Genomic DNA, 22,825 nt, shown 5'->3' on the forward strand with positions numbered 1-22,825 from the left:
GCCCTACATAGTATCTTCACCTTGTTCGGTTTCCCCACTTATGTCCACCGGGGCTCCTCGTTTATGAGCGACAAACTGCGTCAGTACCTGCTCGGTAAGGGCATCGCCTCGAGCAGGACTACCAGTTACAACCCCCGGGGAAACGGACAGGTGGAGAGGGAGAACGCGACGGTATGGAAGACCGTCCTCCTGGCCCTACGGTCTAGGAATCTCCCAGTTTCCCACTTGCAGGAGGTTTCCCGACACGCTCCACTCCATTAGGTCAATCCTTTGCACAGCCACGAACGAGACCCCTCATGACCGCCTGTTTATTTTCACACCAACCCCCAGTACGCATACATAGAGCACCCCGACGGCCGACAGGATACGGTCTCCCTCCGGGACCTGGCACCCGCAGGATCCCCTGCCATCACCCCAACCTACACCACCTACACCGAACAGTGCCCCCGCCCCTACATGGCCCCCACACCCCCTCCTATACCCCCTCCCCCCTTCGCCGACCGACAGGAATGAAGCCGGAGCGCAGCAAGTGCAGCTTGGGATTCAGGTAGGTGTTTAAAGTTGCCCCCAGGTTCCAGCGGCCTTCATTTTTCAGAGCGGGATCGAGAGAGGAAGCCGGAGCGCAGCGAGTGCAGCTAGGGATTCAGGTACGTGTTTAAACTTGCCTCCAGGTTCCAGGGCCTTCATTTCCGGGAGCGGGAGAGAGGGAGCTGGAGCGCAGCTTGGGAATCAGGTAGGTGCTTAAGTGTTTGATTTTTACCTCTATTTAAGTTGGGCGCTTGCTAAACCCGAGACACTACACTTGTAGTGTCTCCCACCCTTCCACCTCCTCTAACCTAAGGGGGTGAGTGAATATCAGGTAAGCTCTCTCTTTTCTTTTTCTTTTATCCGCAAATTATAGCTTCAGATTTTCGGTGGGAGCAGTGGCCAGGGGTCTGTCGGGAAGGTAAGTTTACCCTTTAAAAATTTACCTTGCAGGAGAAGCGGCCTTCAGATTTTCGGCGGGAGCAGTGGCCAGGGGTCTGTCGGGAAGGTAAGTAGCTGGGAGAAATTTAACTCTTCCTGGGTTGGTAAGTATTGTGATTGGTAAGTAAAATCCTTATTCCTTTCACTGATTCATTATTTGATATTATATTTGTAATCAGTTAAGGTAAAGTGTAAAAATGGCAGGAGATCCCAGACCCGTGTATTGCTCCTCGTGCTCAATGTGGGAGTTCAGGGACGTGGCCGATGCCCCTGACTCCTTTATGTGCGGGAAGTGTGTCCAGCTGCAGCTCCTGTTAGACCACATGACGGCTCTGGAGCTGCGGATGGACTCACTTTGGAGCATCCACGATGCTAAGGAGGTCGTGGATGGCACATTCAGTGAGTTGGTCACACCACAGATTAGGGTTGGTGAGGGAGACAGGGAATGGGTGACCAAAAGGCAGAGAAAGAGCAGGAAGGCAGTGCAGGTGTCCCCTGCGGTCATCTCCCTCCAAAGCAGGTATACCGTTTTGGATACTGTTGGGGGAGATGACTCACCAGGGGAAGGCAGTAGTAGCCAGGCTCATGGCACCGTAGCTGGCTCTGCTGCACAGAAGGGCGGGAAAAAGACTGGCAGGGCTATAGTCATAGGGGATTCGATCGTAAGGGGAGTAGACAGGTGATTCTGTAGTCGAAAACAAGACTCCCGAATGGTATGTTGCCTCCCGGATGCACGGGTCAGGGATGTCTCAGATCGGCTGCAGGACATACTGAAGGGGGAGGGTGAACAGCCAGTTGTCTTGGTGCATATAGGCACCAACTATATAGGTACAAAACGGGATGAGGTCCTACAATCAGAATTTAGGTAGTTAGGAGATAAGTTAAAAAGTAGGACCTCAAAGGTAGTAATCTCAGGGTTGCTACCAGTGCCACGAGACAGTCAGGGTAGAAATTCAAGAATAGTCAGAATGAATACGTGGCTTGAGAGATGGTGCAGGAAGGAGGGATTTAGATTTCTGGGACATTGGAACCGGTTCTGGGGGCAGTGGGACCATTACAAATCGGATGGTCTACACCTGGGCAGGACTGGAACCAATGTCTTAGGGGGTGCTTTTGGTAACACTGTTGGGGAGGTTTTAAACTAATATGGCAGGGGGAAGAGAACCAGATTAGGAAGTTAGAGGTCAGTAAAGAGGCAGCAACTAAAGCCAGTAAGGTACTAGATAATAAACTCAATGTGACTAAGGGGAAGAGTAGACAGGGAAGAGATGATGAACACAAAGGGACAGGTGGTCTGAGGTGCATCTGTTTCAATGTGAGAAGTGTAGCAGGTAAGGCAGATGAACTTAGGGCTTGGATTAGTACCTGGGAATATGATGTTATTGGTATTACGGAGACTTGGTTGAGGGAAGGGCAACACTGGCAACTAAATATCCCAGTGTATAGATGCTTCAGGAGGGATAAAAGGGGTGGAGGAGTTGCATTACTGGACAGAGATGATATCACGGCTATGATTAAGGAGGGCATGATGGAGGATTCGAGCACTGAGGCAATATGGGTAGAGCTAAGAAATAGGAAGGGTGCAGTAACATTGTTGGGACTTTACTACAGGCCTCCCAAAAGCGAGCGTGAAGTAGAGGTACAAATATCTAGACAGATTATAGAAAAATGTAGGAGCAATAGGGTGGTCGTGATGGGAGATTTTAACTTCCCAAGCATTGAGTGGGACTCATGTAGTGTTGGAGGCATAGATGGGGCAGAATCTGTAAGGAGCATCCAGGAGAGTTTTTTTAGAGCAGTATGTAAATAGTCCAACTCGGGAAGGGGCCATACTGGACCTGGTATTGGAGAATGATCTCAGCCAGGTGGTTGAAGTTTCAGTCGGTGATTACTTTGGGAGTAGCGATCACAATTCCGTAAGTTTTAGAATACTCATGGACAAAGATGAGAGTGGTCCTAAAGAAAGAGTGCTAAATTGGGGAAAGGCCAAGTATAACTAAATTCGGCAGGAGCTAGGGAATGTGGATTGGGAGCAGCTCTTTAAGGGTAAATCCACATTTGAAATGTGGGAGTCTTTTAAGGAAAGGTTGATTAGAGTGCAGGACAGACATGTCCCTGTGAAAATGAGGGATCGAAATGGCAAGATTAGGGAACCATGGATGATGGGTGGAATTGTGAGACTAGCTAAGATGAAAAAGGAAGCATACATAAGATCTAGGCGACTTAAATCTGATGAAGCTTTGGAGGAATATCGGGAAAGTAGGACAAATCTCAAACGCGCAATAAAGAGGGCTAAAAGGGGTCATGAAATATCTTTGGCTCACAGGGTGAAGGAAAATCCCAAAGCCTTTTATTCGTATATAAGGGGCAAGACGGTAACTAGAGAAAGGATTGGCCCACTCAAAGACAAAAGAGGGAATTTATGCGTGGAGTCTGAGGAAATGGGTGAGATTCTTAATGAGTACTTTGCATCGGTATTCACCAAGGAGAGGGACATGACGGATGTTGAGGCTAAGGATGGATGTTTAAATACTCTAGGTCAAGTCGGCATATGGAAGGGGGACGTTTTGGGTATTCTAAAAGGCATTAAGGTGGAGAAGTCCCCAGGTCCGGATGGGATCTATCCCAGGTTACTGAGGGAAGCGAGGGAAGAAATAGCTGGGGCCTTAACAGATATCTTTGCAGCATCCTTGAGCGCAGTGAGGTCCCGGAGGACTGGAGAATTGCTAATGTTGTCCCTTTGTTTAAGAAGGGTAGCAGGGATAATCCAGGGAATTATAGACCTGTGAGCTTAACGTCAGTGGTAGTCAAACTGTTGGAGAAGATACTGAGGGATAGGATCTATTCACATTTGGAAGAAAATAGACTTATCAGTGATAGGCAGCATGGTTTTGTGCAGGAAAGGTCATGTCTTACAAACCTAATAGAATTCTTTGAGGAAGTGACAAAGTTAATTGATGAGGGAAGGGCTGTAGATTTCATATACATGGACTTCAGTAAGGCGTTTGATAAAGTTTCCCATGGAAGGTTGATGGAAAAAGTGAAGTTGCATGGGGGTCAGGGTGTACTAGCTAGATGGATAAAGAACTGGCTGGGCAATAGGAGACAGAGAGTAGTGGTGGAAGGGAGTGTCTCAAAATGGAGAAAGGTGACTAGTGGTGTTCCACAGGGATCCGTGCTCGGATCACTGTTGTTTGTAATATACATAAATGATCTGGACGAAGGTATAGGTGGTCTGATTAGCAGGTTTGCAGATGATACTAAGATTGGTGGAGTTGCAGATAGCGAGGAGGACTGTCAGAGAATCCAGCAAAATATAGATAGATTGGAGAGTTGGGCAAAGAAATGGCAGATGGAGGTCAATCCAGGCAAATGCGAGGTGATGCATTTTGGAAGATCTAATTCAAGAGCGGACTATACGGTCAATGGAAGAGTCCTGGGGAAAATTGATGTACAGAGAGATCTGGGAGTTCAGGTCCATTGTACCCTGAAGGTGGCAATGCAGGTCGATAGAATGGTCAAGAAGGCATACAGCATGCTTGCCTTCATCGGACGGGGTACTGAGTACAAGAGTCGGCAGGTCATGTTACAGTTCTATAGGACTTTGGTTCAAGCCACATTTGGAATACTGCGTGCAGTTCTGGTCGCCACATTACCAGAAGGATGTGGATGCTTTGGAGAGGGTGCAGAGGAGGCTCACCAGGATGTTGCCTGGTATGGAGGGTGCTAGCTATGAAGAAAGGTTGAGTAAATTAGGATTGTTTTCGTTGGAAAGATGGAGGTTGAGGGGGGAACTTATTGAGGTCTACAAAATTATGAGAGGTATGGACAGGGTGGATAGCAACAAGCTTTTTCCAAGAGTCAATTACAAGGGGTCACGATTTCAAGGTGAGAGGGGGACAGTTTAAGGGAGATGTGCGTGGAAAGCTTTTTACGCAGAGGGTGGTGGGTGCCTGGAACTCTTTGCCAGCGGAGGTGGTAGAGGTGGGCACAATAGCATCATTTAAGATAGATATATGAATGGGCGGGGAACAGAGGGAAGTAGATCCTTGGAAAATAGGTGACAGGCTTAGAGAAAGGATCTGGATCGGTGCAGGCTGGGAGGATCGAAGGGCCTGTTCCTGTGCTGTAATTTTCTTTGTTCTTTGACACGCTCCCGGAGTCCATACCTGTGCCCACATCAACGAGTTTGTGGTGAAACCACTGTGTTGTATTGTGCTGCCACAGTATTATGTGTTGTACAGTCTTGCCACTATATTACATGTTGTAAGGTTTTGGCTCTGCCCGTGGCTCCTCCCCCTAGGGCCTGGGTATATAAGCTGCTGACCTCTCACACTGCCTCATTTTGGGGCACGCTGCCTGTTCTGTTGTAAGTCAATAAAAGCCATAGTTAATTCACTTTGCGTTTTCCGTCTTAATTGATGGCATATCAGAGTTCACCACCCATGCCCGCGACGACAAGTTCAACACCCGTGCCTGGTGCAACACCAGAGCTCTGGCAATCGCAGCGCATGGTCAGGGCGCCGGAAAGACTGAACCTGTGAGCCCTTCACCCCCGCCAGATTTCAATTTTTTCAACAGGGGGTGAATGTGGTGAACGTATTATGGTAATCATTCACCACTGTATTACATCGTACCACGCTGTTGCCCATGTGGGCTCCACCTATGAATCATTGTACTGTACTACACTAATTGTATCATGTTGGTGCCCTTGTGGGTTCTGCCCCATTGAGGGGAGGTATAAGAGCAGCTGCCCTGTAGGCGGCTTTCACTTGCAGAGTAGTTGCAGGCAGGCACTGGTCTAGTTGATTAAAGCCTGTGTTCACTTCTATTCTCTGTCTCCAGTGAATTGATGGTCGCATCAGCTCTGAAAGCTAGTGATTCAAAATAAACCTGTTGGACCTTAACCTGGTATTCTAATACTTCTTACTGTGCCCACCCCAGTCCAAGCTGGCATCTCCACATCAAGTGGGCGCTAAGGTGAGATTGACAGAGATGTCATGGACACATGACAAAGGGAGTGTTATTGGTAACATTAAAACGTGAAGAAGGCGCTTTATGTTTACACCAATTTTGCTCCACCTCCCTCTCCAACGATATAATCCATCAGAAACACCTCCCCTGAAGAAGTCATGCAGACTCGAAAACTGAATTGGTTCTCTCTCCACAGATGCTGCCAGACTTGCTGAGCATTTTCTGTTTTTGTTTCAGATTTCCAGCACCCGCATTATTTTGCTTTCTTTATTACCCAGTGTGGGTTTGCGGTCAAACAAAACCTCTCTCTTTAAAAAAAAAAATGTCGACCTGCCTTCCCTTCCTCTAGCTCCTCCTCTGTGCGGCCCCGGCTCCCTCGCTGACTGACGCTGCTGCCACAGTGAAACCGGAATAGGATTGACGTGGAGGCAGAGCGGAGAGAGTCCGGGAGTCGGGACAAGGCGCGAGCGAGTGGCAGTTGGGAGGCCGCTCGGTTTTTGTGGACGCCGCGGCCCGCGTGCCGCCGGAGAGGCCATGGGGCTGCTCGAGCGCGTCCGGAAGCAGTGGTTCCTGGTGGCCATCGTGCTGGCGATCACCTCCGCTAAACTACAGCCTTCTGTGGGAATGCATGGAGGTGAGTTTTAACGCCCAGTCAGAAGGAAACCCCTGGCCGTGTCAGCAGAACATAACCGGCACAGGATGGCATGGATTAAACCCGAGCGAGAGAGTGATTTACCCTCGTGTGTACGCCCGGAGCTCTTCCGATATCTGGTTGAAGAACCATTGCTTTTGATTTGCTTCCTTGTGCATTCTGTTGCACAAGACACAAACCTTGCACATGACACGTTGCTAACTCACTTCCGTGTTTTGCTTACTGCGGTATTATGTTCATGAATTAAAACATGCATCTGAGAAAATAATGCATCCACCTACATTATTGTATGTTCCGCCAACATGGCGGCGTTTATATTTTTAATTGTGTTACAAGGGTTGGCATTACTAACTTGCAGTGTTGTGAGATAAATGTTTAAACCCGCTCTTTGTGCTTTTGAGGTACTGTATATTAACTTTTTGTAAATATTAAACGCCCTCGCAATTCTGCACAGTAGCCCGTACTAAAAATAGTTATTGTATTGATTTTCTAATGCGAATGCAGTGCCAGAATCTGATATTTATTAACCTACTAAAGATCTAAACTGTGTGCAGTATCCGTCTAATCGAGAAATCATTGTATCCATCTGATACATGTGAAGGATATAACTTTACCTTGCATACTTTTGGAGTAAAATTAGGACTAGAAGGGAATATAGAGGTGGTCTTCTCAAGAGTTGGACGTAATTTAAAAAAAACTCTTACAATAGTTTCCTTTCCATATTTAAGAATGCTAACTTGGTAAAATTTGATTTAAACACCTGAAAATGGGTTTATCACAAAAAATTAGCAATTTGATCTGCATCTGTCCACCATCTGAATAATATGATTTTGAATTACTGAAAAGTATTAAAACAATTCTCTAGTTATTTTAGTGTATAGTAATCTGATTTTAATACATTAAAATAAAAATTAAATTTATAAGCTTTTAAGAATATCAGGAATAAGGCAAGAGTAGATCATGCAGTTCCTCAAGACCTGTTGTATTTCATAAGATCATGGCTAGCTGATTGATCTTGAACGTCAACTCCACTTTCTCACCTGATCCTCATATCTCTTGATTCCTTGAGTCCATATATCTATAGATGTATAAGCATCGACAATTCTCTATAATAAAGAATTCCAAAGAATCACAATCACTGAGCGAAGAAATTTCCTCATCACAGTCCGAGTGACTGACCCTTTATTCTGAAACTGGTTGTAGGCTCTCCAGCCAGGTGAAAGAGTATCCAAGAGGAGCCTCTACCCTATCACATTCCCTCGGAATCTTGTATGTGTCAATGGGATTACCATTTGACAAAGGGTCATCTGGACTCGAAACGTTAGCTCTTTTCTCTCCCTACAGATGCTGCCAGACATAGAACATACAGTGCGGAAGGAGGCCATTCGCCCCATCAAATCTGCACTGATCCACTTAAGCCCTCACTCTCTCTCTTCCCCCCCCCCCCCCCCCCCCCCCCCCCCCCATCCCCATAATGCTCCTAACCTTTTTGGACACGAAGGGCAATTGAGCATGGCCAGTCCACCTAACCTGCACGTCTTTGGACTGTGGGAGGAAACCGGAGCACCCGGAGGAAACCCACACAGACACGGGGAGAACGTGCAGACTCCGCACAGACAGTGACCCAGCGGGAAATTGAACCTGTGAAGCCACAGTGCGAGCTACTGTGCTACCGTTCTGCCCACACAGACCTGCTGAGATTTTCCAGCATTTTTTCTTTGGTTTCAATGGGATTACCTCTCTTCTAAACTCCAATGAGTATAAGTTCCACTTTACCTAATCTCTCCTCAGAAGAAAACCTTATCCCAGGAACCAATTTAGTGAATCTCCGATGCAATCTCACTCAGGTTTCATAGATATGGAGATCTAAACTGTATACATTATTTCAGGTATATTCTCACCACAATTCTGTCCAATTGCAGCAAGGCCTCATAACCCTTGTATTCCAGACCCCTTGCAATAAAGGCCAACACACCATTTACTACGGAGAGATTGTGGTATAGTAGCGGGCGGCATGGTAGCACAGTGGTTAGCACTGTTGCTTCACAGCTCCAGGGTCCCAGGTTCGATTCCCGCTAGGGTCACTGTCTGTGCGGAGTCTGCACATTCTCCCTGTGTCTGCGTGGGTTTCCTTTGGGTGCTCCGGTTTCCTCCCACCAGTCCCGAAAGAGTGAATTCACCTGTTAGGTGAATTGGGCATTCTGGATTCTCCCTCAGTGTATTCGAACAGGCGCTGGAATGTGGCGACTAGGGGCTTTTCACAGTAACTTCATTGTAGTGTTAATGTATGCCTACTTGTGACAATAAAGATTATTATTATGTATTGTCACTGGGCTAGTAATCCAGAGACCCAGGATAATCTTCTGGGGACCCATGTTTGAATTCCACCATGGCTGATGGTGAAATTTGAATTGAATTCCGTAAAAACCTGGAAGTGCAGATGACCATGAAACCATTGTCGTAAAAGAAAAACATTTGCTTCACTAATGTTCTTTAGGGAAGGAAATCCATCATCCTTCTCTGGTCTGACAAATGTGATTCTGGATCCATAGCAATGTAATACCCTTTAAAATGGCCCAGCAAGCAATCCAGTTCAAGGGCAATAAATGCAGGCACAACCTGCGATGCCCACATCCCTTGAACAAATAAAATGCTTTCTGCATGTTACTTTTCTGTGTTTTGTACATAAGGGCACCTTTAAACACCAATAGTTAGTAGTTTCTCATCATTTGACAATATTCTCCCTCCCTACCAAAGTGAATAACTTTCAGTTCTGTACTATATTCCATCTGCCACTTTATTGCCCATTCACTTAACATGCCCCTTTTTCAGACTCTTTGTGTCCCCCTCACAACCTATTTTGCCACCTCGCTTTGCATCAATGTTGGATACAGTACACTTCATGCATATCATGTGTATATATATATATGCATATCATGGGCATGGTAGCACATTAGCACTGTTGCTTCACAGTTCGTTTCCAGGCTTGGGTCACTGTGCTCTGTTTTCCTCCCACAACAAGACGTGCTGTTAGGTGAATAGGACATTCTGAATTGTCCCTTGGTGTATCCGAACAGGCACCAGAATGTGGCCACTACGGGATTTTTACAGTAACTTCATTGCAATGTTAATGTAAGCCTACTTGTGACAATAATAAAGATTATTATTTTCAGTCCCTTCATTTAAATATTGTAAGAAGCTGAGGCCCCATCATCAGTCCTTGTGTTACTCCACTAGTACCAGCTTGCCAACCTTATAATCTGTTTATTCTGACTGTTCTGGCCTTTAATCTTCTATGGCCATCCTTTAACTTCTAAAATTCCTCAAGCTTGCTACTCTTGGCAATATTATAAACCTCTTCATTTAATCTATCTACCATCCTTAACATAAGAACATAATAAGAACATAAGAACTAGGAACAGGAGTAGGCCATCTGGCCCCTCGAGCCTGCTCCGCCATTTAATGAGATCATGGCTGATCTTTGTGGACTCAGCTCCACTCTCCGGCCTGTACACCATATCCCCGAATCCCTTTATTCTTTAGAAAGGTATCTATCTTTTTCTTAAAAACGTTGAAAGAAGGAGCCTCAACTGCTTCACTGGGCAAGGAACTCCAGAGATTCACAACCCTTTGGGTGAAGAAGTTCCTCCTAAACTCGGTCCTAAATCTACTTCCCCTTATTTTGAGGCTATGCCCCCTAGTTCTGCTTTCCCCGACCAGTGGAAACAACCTGCCCGTATCTATCCTATCTATTCCCTTGATAATTTTATATGTTTCAATAAGATCCCCCCCCCCCCCGCATCCTTCTAAACTCCAATGAGTACAGTCCCAGTCTACTCAACCTCTCGTCATAATCTAATCCCCTCAACTCTGGGATCAACCTAGTGAATCTCCTCTGCACTCCCTCCAGTGCCAATATGTCCTTTCTCAGGTAAGGAGACCAAAACTGAACACAATACTCCAGATGTGGCCTCATCATTAGCCACAGATTGCAACATATTGCAATTATACGTATGCTAAAATGTTGATAATTGTGCAATCCTTTTATTATTTTATACTTAATTTTTATTTTCATTGTCCATAACTATGTATGAATCAATATTTACAATTGTCACTTTTATTTGTATCGTTATCACAATTTGCCTCTATGATGCATTTTCAATAAATCCATTATCTATCTGCCAATTGATCACTTTTCACCTGGAGTTTTTATTTCTCAATAGAATGCATATTTAATGAGAATTATGAAATATTTCTTTAAATGTTCGCCATTGCTTATCGACCGTGATACCTATTGATTTAATTTCCCATTTACCTTAGCCAACTTGTCTCTCATACCTACGTAATTGACTCTTTAAATCTTATGCTCTTGTTTTAGACTTTACGCTTGGCTCAACGAGCAATTCTGTTTACATTTATTTTTATGATTTTTCCCAGAGGATCTCTTCATGTGAAATTGCTATTAATCCTGTCTTGTTACAGAAGAGAAGATCTAAAATGGCCTTTTCCGTAGTTGGTTCCATGTTGTTCTTGGAAGGTGTTTCAATGCGTTCCAAGAATTTGTCCTCTTAACGACTTTTTCCAATTTGATTTGTTCAATCCATATAAAAATTGAAGTCGTCCATCATTATTGTATTGCCTTCATTACAAGCTCTCTAGTTTTTTTCATTCATTCCTGGTCATCACTATCAAGTCCAGCATTTATTGCCCTTGAGAAGGTAGCGGTGAGGTGAGCCACTGTTGTTAGGGACGGAGTTCCAGGATTTTGACCCAGCAACTGTGAAGGAACACATATATTTCCAAGTCAGCTGGTGTGCAACTTTTAAAGGAACTTGCAGGCGGTGGTGTTCCACATATCTGCTGCATTATTCTTTTTGTTGATAAAAGTTGTCAAGTTTGAAAGGTGCTGTCAAAGGAGCCTTGGCGAGTTGCTGCAGTGCATCTTGTAAATGCTGTACACTGTTGCCACTGTGTGCTGGAGGTAGAGGGAGAGAATATTTAAGATTTTGGATGGGATGCCAATCTCCTTTTTCTTGAATGGTATTGAGCTTCTTGAATGTTGTAGCAGCACCAATCAAAGTAAATGGAGAATATTACATCACACTCTTGACTTGTGTCCTGTAGATGGTGGATTTGATAAATACTCTGTCCAATATTATGCCTACTGTTGAATACCTCTAATCCCCACCCATACTTATTCTACTTCCTGCTCTTCTGAGCCAAGTTCCTTTCTCAATATTTTAGTGCCTTCACGAAGAGGGAGTCCACACCGAGTTGAGTGAAATGATAACAAAGAATAAAGAAATGTACAGCACAGGAACAGGCCCTTCGGCCCTCCAAGCCCGTGCCGACCATGCTGCCCGACTAAACTACAATCTTCTACACTTCCTGGGCCGTATCCCTCTATTCCCATCCTATTCATGTATTTGTCAAGATGCCCCTTAAATGTCACTATCGTCCCTGCTTCCACCACCACCTCCGGTAGCGAGTTCCAGGCACCCACTACCCTCTGCGTAAAAAGACTTGCCTCGTACATCTACTCTAAACCTTGTCCTTCTCACCATAAACCTATGCCCCCTAGTAATTGACCCCTCTACCCTGGGGAAAAGCCTCTGACTATCCACTCTGTCTATGCCCCTCATAATTTTGTATACTTCTATCAGGTCTCCCCTCAACCTCCTTCGTTCCAGTGAGAACAAACCGAGTTTATTCAACCGCTCCTCATAACTAATGCCCTCCATACCAGGCAACATTCTGGTAAATCTCTTCTGCACCCTCTCTAAAGCCTCCACATCCTTCTGGTAGTGTGGCGACCAGAATTGAACACTATACTCCAAGTGTGGCCTAACTAAGGTTCTATACAGCTGCAACATGACTTGCCAATTCTTATACTCAATGCCCCGGCCAATGAAGGCAAGCATGCCGTATGCCTTCTTGACTACCGTCTCCACCTGTGTTGCCCCTTTCAATGACCTGTGGACCTGTACTCCTAGATCTCTTTGACTTTCAATACTCTTGAGCGTTCTACCATTCACTGTATATTCCCTACCTGCATGAGACCTTCCAAAATGCATTACCTCACATTTGTCCGGATTAAACTCCATCTGCCATCTCTCCGCCCAAGTCTCCAAACAATCTAAATCCTGCTGTATCCTCCGACAGTCCTCATCGCTATCCGCAATTCCACCAACCTTTGTGTCGTCTGCAAACTTACTAATCAGACCAGTTACATTTTCCTCCAAATCATTTATATATACTTCAAAGAGCAAAGGTCCCAGCACTGATTCCTGTGGAACACCACTGGTCACAGCCCTCCAATTAGAAAAGCATCCTTCCATTGCCACTCTCTGCCTTCTATGGCCTAGCCAGTTCTGTATCCACCTTGCCAGCTCACCCCTGATCCCGTGTGACTTCACCTTTTGTACTAGTCTACCATGAGGGACCTTGTCAAAGGCCTTACTGAAGTCCATATAGACAACATCCACTGACCTACCTGCATCAATCATCTTATTTTCTTGGGGAAAAGCCTCTGACTATCCACTCTGTCTATGCCCTTCATACTTTTGTAGACCTCTATCAGGTCGCCCCTCAACATCCGTCGTTCCAGTGAGAACAAACCGAGTTTATTCAACCGCTCCTCATAGCTAATGCCCTCCATACCAGGCAACATTCTGGTAAATCTCTTCTGCACCCTCTCTAAAGCCTCCACATCCTTCTGGTAGTGTGGCGACCAGAATTGAACACTATACTCCAAGTGTGGCCTAACTAAGGTTCTATACAGCTGCAACATGACTTGCCAATTCTTATACTCAATGCCCCGGCCAATGAAGGCAAGCATGCCGTATGCCTTCTTGACTACCGTCTCCACCTGTGTTGCCCCTTTCAATGACCTGTGGACCTGTACTCCTAGATCTCTTTGACTTTCAATACTCTTGAGCGTTCTACCATTCACTGTATATTCCCTACCTGCATGAGACCTTCCAAAATGCATTACCTCACATTTGTCCGGATTAAACTCCATCTGCCATCTCTCCGCCCAAGTCTCCAAACAATCTAAATCCTGCTGTATCCTCCGACAGTCCTCATCGCTATCCGCAATTCCACCAACCTTTGTGTCGTCTGCAAACTTACTAATCAGACCAGTTACATTTTCCTCCAAATCATTTATATATACTTCAAAGAGCAAAGGTCCCAGCACTGATTCCTGTGGAACACCACTGGTCACAGCCCTCCAATTAGAAAAGCATCCTTCCATTGCCACTCTCTGCCTTCTATGGCCTAGCCAGTTCTGTATCCACCTTGCCAGCTCACCCCTGATCCCGTGTGACTTCACCTTTTGTACTAGTCTACCATGAGGGACCTTGTCAAAGGCCTTACTGAAGTCCATATAGACAACATCCACTGACCTACCTGCATCAATCATCTTATTTTCTTGGGGAAAAGCCTCTGACTATCCACTCTGTCTATGCCCTTCATACTTTTGTAGACCTCTATCAGGTCGCCCCTCAACATCCGTCGTTCCAGTGAGAACAAACCGAGTTTATTCAACCGCTCCTCATAGCTAATGCCCTCCATACCAGGCAACATTCTGGTAAATCTCTTCTGCACCCTCTCTAAAGCCTCCACATCCTTCTGGTAGTGTGGCGACCAGAATTGAACACTATACTCCAAGTGTGGCCTAACTAAGGTTCTATACAGCTGCAACATGACTTGCCAATTCTTATACTCAATGCCCAGGCCAATGATGGCAAGCATGCCGTATGCCTTCTTGACTACCTTCTCCACCTGTGTTGCCCCTTTCAGTGACCTGTGGACCTGTAAACCTAGATCTCTCTGCCTTTCAATACTCTTGAGGGTTCTACCATTCACTGTATATTCCCTACCTGCATTAGACCTTCCAAAATGCATTACCTCACATTTGTCCGGATTAAACTCCATCTGCCATCTCTCCGCCCAAGTCTCCAAACAATCTAAATCCTGCTGTATCCTCTGACAGTCCTCATCGCTATCCGTAATTCCACTAACCTTTGTGTCGTCTGCAAACTTACTAATCAGACCAGTTACATTTTCCTCCAAATCATTTTCTATACTACAAACAGCAAAGGTCCCACCACTGGTCACAGCCTTCCAATTAGAAAAGCATCCTTCCATTGCTACTCTCTGCCTGCTATGACCTTGCCAGTTCTGTATCCACCTTGCCAGCTCACCCCTGATCCCGTGTGACTTCACCTTTTGTACTAGTCTACCATGAGGTACCTTGTCAGAGGCCTTGCTGAAGTCTATATAGACAACATCCACTGCCCTACCTGCATCAATCATCTTTGTGACCTCCTCAAAAAACTCTATCAAGTTAGTGAGGCACGACCTTCCCTTCACAAAATCATGCTGCCTCTCACTAATACGTCCATTTGCTTCCAAATGGGAGTAGATCCTGTCTCGAAGAATTCTCTCCAGTAATTTCCCTACCACTGAAGTAAGGCTCACCAGCCTGTAGTCCCCTGGATTATCCTTGCTACTCTTCTTAAACAGAGGAATAACATTGGCTATTCTCCAGTCCTCCAGGACATCACCTGAAGACAGTGAGGATCCAAAGATTTCTGTCAAGGCCTCAGCAATTTCCTCTCCAGCCTCCTTCAGTATTCTGGGGTAGATCCCATCAGGCCCTGGGGACCTATCTACCTTAATAGTTTTTAAGACTCCCAACACTCGTCTTTTTAGATCTCAATGGGACCCAGGCTATCTACACACCCTTTTCCAGACTCAACATCTACCAATTCCTTCTCTTTGGTGGCTACCCTCTTGCTTTTTATGTACGTGTAAAAAGCGTTGGGATTTTCCTTAACCCTATGTGCCAATGACTTTTCGTGACCCACTTCTAGCCCTCCTGACTCCTTGCTTAAGTTCCTTCCTACTTTCCTTATATTCCACAGAGGCTTCGTCTGTTCCCAGCCTTTTAGCCCTGACAAATGCCTCCTTTTTCTTTTTGACGAGGCCTACAATATCTCTCGTTCTCCAAGGTTCCCGAAAATTGCCGTATTTACCCTTCTTCCTCACAGGAACATGCCGGTCCTGAATTCCTTTCAACTGACACTTGAAAGCCTCCCACATGTCAGATGTTGATTTGCCCTCAAACATCCGCCCCCAATCTAGGTTCTTCAGTTCCCGCCTAATATTGTTAAAATTAGCCTTCCCCCAATTTAGCACATTCACCCCAGGACCACTCTTATCCTTGTCCTCCAGCACTTTAAAACTTACTGAATTGTGGTCACTGTTCCCGAAATGGTCCCCTACTGAAACTTCTACCACCTGGCCGGGCTCATTTCCCAATACCAGGTCCAGTACCGCCCCTTCCCTAGTTGGACTGTCTACATATTGTTTTCAGAAGCCCTCCTGGATGCTCCTTACAAACTCTGCCCCGTCTAAGGCCTTGGCACTAAGTGAGTCCCAGTCAATATTGGGGAAGTTGAAGTCTCCCATCACCACAACCCTGTTGTTTTTACTCTTTTCCAAAATCTGTGTACCTATCTGCTCCTGAATGAATGAATGAAAATCGCTTATTGTCACAAGTAGGCTTCAAATGAAGTTACTGTGAAACGCCCCTAGTCGCCACATTCCGGCGCCTGTTCGGGGAGGCTGTTACGGGAATTGAACCGTGCTGCTGGCCTGCCTTGGTCTGCTTTCAAAGCCAGCGATTTAGCCCTGTGCTAAACAGCCCCAGTCCTTGTTTGTCAAGGCATAGGGAATGGGACACGACCGGAAATAGCATGGCTGAGTCGACGGATCTACATGGATTTTAGTCATGGCCCGCCGGGGCTGGAAACCCCTGGAAACTTGCTGAGCACTTCGCACAAGTCACTGGACCCGACCTGCAGAATGCGTTGCCAGTCTAGTCGTAAGTGGCGAAACCAGTAAGCTGGGGCCACCCCTGCGAACCCCAATAAGGGTTAGTTGGGCCGACTGATGGGCACAAACAATGGGTGCCAACACTGCCCCCATGATCTGCAGTTGCTCTCCGGATACGTAGCTAAACGAGCCGTCGTGTCTGCCGAAGCCAAAGTGTGGCCTCTCCGTCCGATGCGATTGAAAGCCACCACCGCCCCAGTGACCAACTCGATTGTGGCATGTGTCCATTCACCTGAACGGGGACACGAATGTGGGCTACGTTGGATGCTGCAAGGCACTGCAATTACGTAGCAGACTCTTCGTCAAGGTGATCCAAGGGAAAGACCCTGTCCGAATCGTCCAAATGGAAGCAATTATTTCTAGATGGACGCCTACCCTGGCCGGGGCACCGAGACCACTGGAATCCTCATTCCCTGCGGCTGTGCCGTGGCCGGTGGCCGCATGTCATACACTGAGGTAAATTGTTCTCGGCAGACTCTGATGAGTGGTTACGTCGTGGCGGAGGGGCCTGTGCCCACGGACCATGGTCTCGTTGTTTGTCAGGCCGGCTGAGGGGGGGTACCACGGGAGGGACCTCAACGCAGGGCATTTACTTCCATGCCCTGGAGTTCCTGCGCTGATCTTTCGTGAAAATAATAGTGCATGCACATTGCATACTCGGTCCAATCCTCGACCTCCGCATCCGTACCGCTGCATAGCGAAGACATGCGGTCCCCTACTCACAACCCAAGTGTCAGGAGGTGGTGGAGCTGCAAGGCCCCTGCGTCAAAAGTGGACTGAGTTTACTCCTTGTCGCCAGTTTTGTGCCTTCAAGAAGGGGGAGTTCACACCGAGTTGAGTGAAACGACCGGCTTTACACTGGAAGTACGCACGTTCCCCCAAGAATTCTGGGAATACGAGATCCCCAATGCCATAAGTACAATGAGAATACAAGTTATGACAACTACTGTCCTTATGCCATCCTTTATTATCAGGGCTAACACTCCCATCCCGATCCTATCCTTTTGTTTCTGTGAACTACGCTGGAATATTCCGTTCTATCTTGCCTTGGTCACTATGCAACCATGTCTCTAATAGCTGTTGAAACAAACCCATTTATCTTTTTTTTGTGCCATTAATTTGTCTATTTTATAAGAACGCTTCATGCATTCAAATACAGTGCCTTTAATTTGAACTTTTGTTTCTTTCCTGATTTTGATTTTATTCATTCATGCATTATTACTGTTAAGCTCTGTCCCCTCCTGTCGCATTCTGTTTATCTTGACCCAAATCGTGACATTGCTCTATGGCCTTGACTTTTCTCTTTAGATTTATAAATTTTCACTCACCTGAACCCTTCCCCACCCAATCCAAATTTAGTTGAAAACCCTGCCTCTAACCCAAGTTATTTGGCACAGGTCCCAACCACGTTTGTGTAAAGCCCAACAGAACAGTTTCCTCTTTCTCCATTTCTGGTGTCATGCCCCATGAATAGACATCTCTCTCTTCCATGCATTCAAGACTCTTGATTAATCCTAGGCCAATTTATATGTGCCTCAACAATTAACCGAGGGATTATAGTCTTTGGGGTTCTATAAATTGATTTGTATCCTACGTCCTGAACCTGCCTCAGCAGAACCACATTCCTATTTCTGCCGACATCGTTGATTCCTACATGGTCCATGAGAATTGGCGACACTCCTGTCACTCCAAATTCTTCTCCGACCTGTGGGGGGTCTTTTATCTTTTTCAAGAACAGATTATCGGGTCACTCGTTCGTTTGCTGCTTCTGTAAACTAATGCCCAAATAGGCTGCTGCTTTTATCTCTGTAACAGGGACTGAATTTCAAAAAATGATGGTGTTCTTAACAATTTTAACAAATCCTATAAGCAAGCTTATTTGTTCACTCTTGAAAATGTGGTTGTATAAGCTTTGTTTAGTTTTTTTCGCAAAAGTAACAGGCCTGAGGAAAATGCAATCATATTAGTTGATAAGACTAGTACATTATTCCTAGAGAATGTGATGAAACGTTTCCAGCAATTCAGATGAATTAATGCACTTCTATTTTATTACACATTTTAATTTATGCTTAAAAGTTTGAGAAAATTAGTATTCAACTTTGGTTGAATGTGAGACAAACAGGGCAGCACGGTGGAATAGTGGTTAGCATTGATGCCTACGGCGCGGAGGACCTGGATTCGAATCCCGGCCCTGGGTCACTGTCCGTGTGGAGTTTGCACGTTCTCCCCGTGTCTGCGTGGGTTTCACTCCCACAACTCATAGATAGGCGGATTGGCTACGCTAAATTGCCCCTTAATTGGAAAAAATAATTGGGTACTCTAAATGTATATTAAAAAAAGAATATGAGACAAACGGGAGAACAGATAGCATTGCTAAACCCAATAAATGAATCTAATTGAAATAAGTATGCTTCTGCATAATTCAAAAAGATTTTTTATGTTTTGGGAGAGAAATGAACATTTTTCTGAGAATCATTTCAATGTTTATTTTATTTAACAGTTTAGACAGAGAAAAGATACGGGATGAGATCACCCCCATCGGGAGGTGGGTACCAGAGCAATAGATTAGAAGGTGAAAGCATTGAGGGAGAACTAGGGAATAGGGCCAGTATGGCTCTGAGGAAGAGCAGACAGGGAGATGTTGCCGAAAACAGCGGGTCTGGTGGCCTGACGTGCATATGTTTTAATGCAAGAAGTATTACGCGTAAGGCAGATGAATTTAGAGCTTGGATTAGTACTTGGAACTATGATGTTGTTGCCATTACAGAGACCTGGTTGAGGGAAGGACAGGATTGGCAACTAAACGTTCCAGGATTTAGATGTTTCAGGTGGGATAGAGGGGGATGTAAAAGGGGTGGCGGAGTTGCGCTACTGGTTAGGGAGAATATCACAGCTGTACTCCGGGAGGACACCACAGAGGGCAGCGAGGCTATATGGGTAGAGATCAGGAATAAGAAGGGCGCAGTCACAATGTTGGGGTTTACTACAGGCCTCCCAACAGCCAGCGGGAGATAGAGGAGCAGATAGGTAGACAGATTTTGGAAAGGAGTAAAAACAACAGGGTTGTTGTGATGGGGAGACTTTAACTTCCCCAATATTGACTGGGACTCGCTTAGTGCTACGGGCTTAGATGGGGCAGAGTTTGTAAGGAGCATCCAGGAGGGCTTCTTAAAACTATATGTAGATAGTCCAACTAGGGAAGGGGCTGTACTGGACCTGGTATTGGGGAATGAGCCCGGCCAGGTGGTAGAAGTTTCAGGAGGGGAGCATTTCAGGAATAGTGACCACAATTCAGTAAGTTTTAAAGTGCTGGTGGACAAGGATAAGAGTGGTCCTAGGGTGAATGTGCTAAATTGGGGGAAGGCTAATTTTAACAATATTAGGCGGGAACTGAAGAACCTATATTGGGGGCAGATGTTTGAGGGTAAATCAACATCTGACGTGGGAGATGACCGGCATGTTCCTGTGCGGAAGAAGGATAAATACGGCAAATTTCGGGAACCTTGGATGACGAGAGCTATTGTAGGCCTCGTCAAAAAGAAAAAGGAGGCATTTGTCAGGGCTAGAAGGCTGGGAACAGACGAAGCCTGTGTGGAATACAAGGAAAGTAGGAAAGAACTTAAGCCAGGAGTCAGGAGGGCTAGAAGGGGCCACGAAAAGTCATTGGAAAATAGGGTTAAGGAAAATCCCAAGGCTTTCTACAAATACATAAAAAGCAAGAGGGTAGCCAGGGAAAGGGTTGGCCCACTGAAGGATAGGCAAGGGAATCTATGTGTGGAGCCAGAGGAAATGGGCGAGGTACTAAATGAATACTTTGCATCAGTATTCACCAAAGAGAAGGAATTGGTGGATCTTGGGTCTGGAGAAGGGTGTGTAGATAGCCTGGGTCACATTGAGGTCCAAAAAGACGAGATGTTGGGCGTCTTACAAAATATTAAGGTAGATAAGTCCACAGGGCCTGATGGGATCTACCCCAGAATACTGAAGGAGGCTAGAGAGGAAATTACTGAGGCATTGACAGAAATCTTTGGATCCTCACTGTCTTCAGGTGATGTCCCGGAGGACTGGAGAATAGCCAATGTTATTCCTCTGTTTAAGAAGGGTAGCAAGGATAATCCAGGGAACTACAGACCGGTGAGCCTTACGTCAGTGGTAGGGAAATTACTGGAGAGAATTCTTCGAGACAGGAGCTACTCCCATTTGGAAGCAAATGGACGTATTAGCGAGAGGCAGCATGGTTTTGTGAAGGGGAGGCCGTGTCTCACTAACTTGATAGAGTTTTTCGAAGAGGTCACAAAGATGATTGATGCAGGTAGGGCAGTGGATGTTGTCTATATGGACTTCAGTAAGACCTCTGACAAGGTACCTCATGGTAGACTAGTACAAAAGGTGAAGTCACACGAGATCAGGGGTGAGCTGGCAAGATGGATACAGAACTGGCTAGGTCATAGAAGGCAGAGGGTAGCAATGGAAGGGTGCTTTTCTAATTGGAAGGCTGTGACCAGTGGTGTTCCACAGGGATCAGTGCTGGGACCTTTGCTGTTCGTAGTATATATAAATGATTTGGAGGAAAATGTAACTGGTCTGATTAGTAAGTTTGCAGACGACACAAAGGTTGGTGGAATTGCGGATAGCGATGAGGATTGTCAGAGGATACAGCAGGATTTAGATCGTTTGGAGACTTGGGTGGAGAGATGGCAGATGGAGTTTAATCCGGACAAATGTGAGGTAATGCATTTTGGAAGGTCTAATGCAGGTAGGGAATATACAGTGAATGGTATAACCCTCAAGAGTATTGAAGGTCAGAGCGATCTAGGTGTACAGGTCCACAGGTCACTGAAAGGGGCAACACAGGTGGAGAATTGGCAAGTCATGTTGCAGCTGTATAGAACCTTAGTTAGGCCACACTTGGAGTATAGTGTTCAGTTCTGGTCACCACACTACCAGAAGGATGTGGAGGCTTTAGAGAGGGTGCAGGAGAGACTTTACCAGGATGTTGCCTGGTATGGAGGGCATTAGCTATGAGGAGTGGATGAATAAACTCGGTTTGTTCTCACTGGAACGACGGAGGTTGAAGGGCGACCTGATAGAGGTCTACAAAATTATGAGGGGCATAGACAGAGTGGATAGTCAGAGGCTTTTTCCCAGGCTAGAGGGGTCAATTACTAGGGGGCATAGGTTTAAGGTGCGAGGGGCAAGGTTTAGAGGAGATGTACGAGACAATTATTTTTATACAGGGAGTGGGTGCCTGGAACATTTAAGGGGCATCTTGACAAATACATGAATAGGATGGGAATAGAGGGATACTGACCCAGGAAGTGGAGAAGATTTTAGTTTAGATGGGCAGCATGGTCGGCACAGGCTTGGAGGGCCGAAGAGCCTGTTCCTGTGCTGTACTTTTCTTTGTTCTTTGAGATCTTGCGTCGGTTCACGCTGGCAGGATCCTGCAGATGGCAATCTCCTGCCACGGGTTTCTCGTTGACATGGGGGGGGTGGATTTAATGGGAAAGCCCATTGACAGTGGTGGGACCTGAAAATCCCGAGAAACACGAGGCCAGATATTCTTGCGTACCATAAATGCAGACATCCACTGCAGCATTATATGAAAATAGTGTATCCGATTTTTTTTCTTTCATAAAAGAGGCTGTGAAATGTTTCGATTTCAAATCCGTAAACTTGCCCATTGTTTTTGCATGAAAACTTTAACACTTCAAATTTGGGTACATTTACAATTACAATGTTATTTTTATTCATAATTTAATATTCTACGGCTTTCCCCCACAGCTACTAGACTCCTCAACGACTCTCCCTCGGACTGATCTGTTCCCTGTAAGAACACTATTCACGACGCCCTATGCTGCTCTTGCTCATGTATTTGCTTTGTTCCGCACTGTAACCAATCACTTTGTCAATGTACTTTGTCGATTATTCTTTTTGTCCACTGTGCACGTTCCCTTGGCTGCAGAAAAATGCTTTTTACTATATTTCGGTACACGTGACAATAAGTTATTAAATCAATCAATCAAAATAAAAAGCCAGTGGAATCACTTACCATTTAGAAAATAATCATTTATTTTAACAGATTTTTTTTTAGATTATTACTTACTAATTACCACTGACTAATACAAAATAAAATCTGTGCAATATCTATTTTAGGGAGGATTGAGGATGAGAGATTCTATAATTACAATTTTTTTTTTTAATATATAGGACCATTGAGGCCAGAGATTACGATAACGTATGTTGCTGTTTCAACTATATTTTTAAATAGTGGACTCTCATTAAAGACTGAGGTAGGCTTTTTATGATTCACAACTATCATAACTATCG

At 45.4% G+C, this 22,825-nt stretch overlaps 1 protein-coding gene across 6 annotated transcripts in view; it reads left to right on the forward strand.

The window, feature by feature from the left end:
* Positions 1-6,141: 6,141 nt before the first annotated feature.
* slc10a7 (solute carrier family 10 member 7) overlaps positions 6,142-22,825 on the forward strand; it is a 449,575-nt gene continuing 432,891 nt past the window's right edge. For 2 of the 6 annotated variants that reach the window (XM_072496107.1, XM_072496108.1), the window contains exons 1-2: positions 6,142-6,574; positions 22,706-22,788. In XM_072496107.1, the coding sequence (XP_072352208.1) occupies positions 6,475-6,574; positions 22,706-22,788 (183 nt within the window). In that variant the 5' untranslated portion in view covers positions 6,142-6,474. Of the gene's footprint in view, positions 6,575-22,279; positions 22,325-22,705; positions 22,789-22,825 lie in introns of all 6 variants that reach the window. The other 4 variants (XM_072496105.1, XM_072496109.1, XM_072496103.1 and 1 more) reach the window with 4 other exon arrangements.

The sequence above is a fragment of the Scyliorhinus torazame genome, chromosome 3, assembly GCF_047496885.1.
Source record: "Scyliorhinus torazame isolate Kashiwa2021f chromosome 3, sScyTor2.1, whole genome shotgun sequence".
In the NCBI taxonomy this organism is placed as follows: domain Eukaryota; kingdom Metazoa; phylum Chordata; class Chondrichthyes; order Carcharhiniformes; family Scyliorhinidae; genus Scyliorhinus; species Scyliorhinus torazame.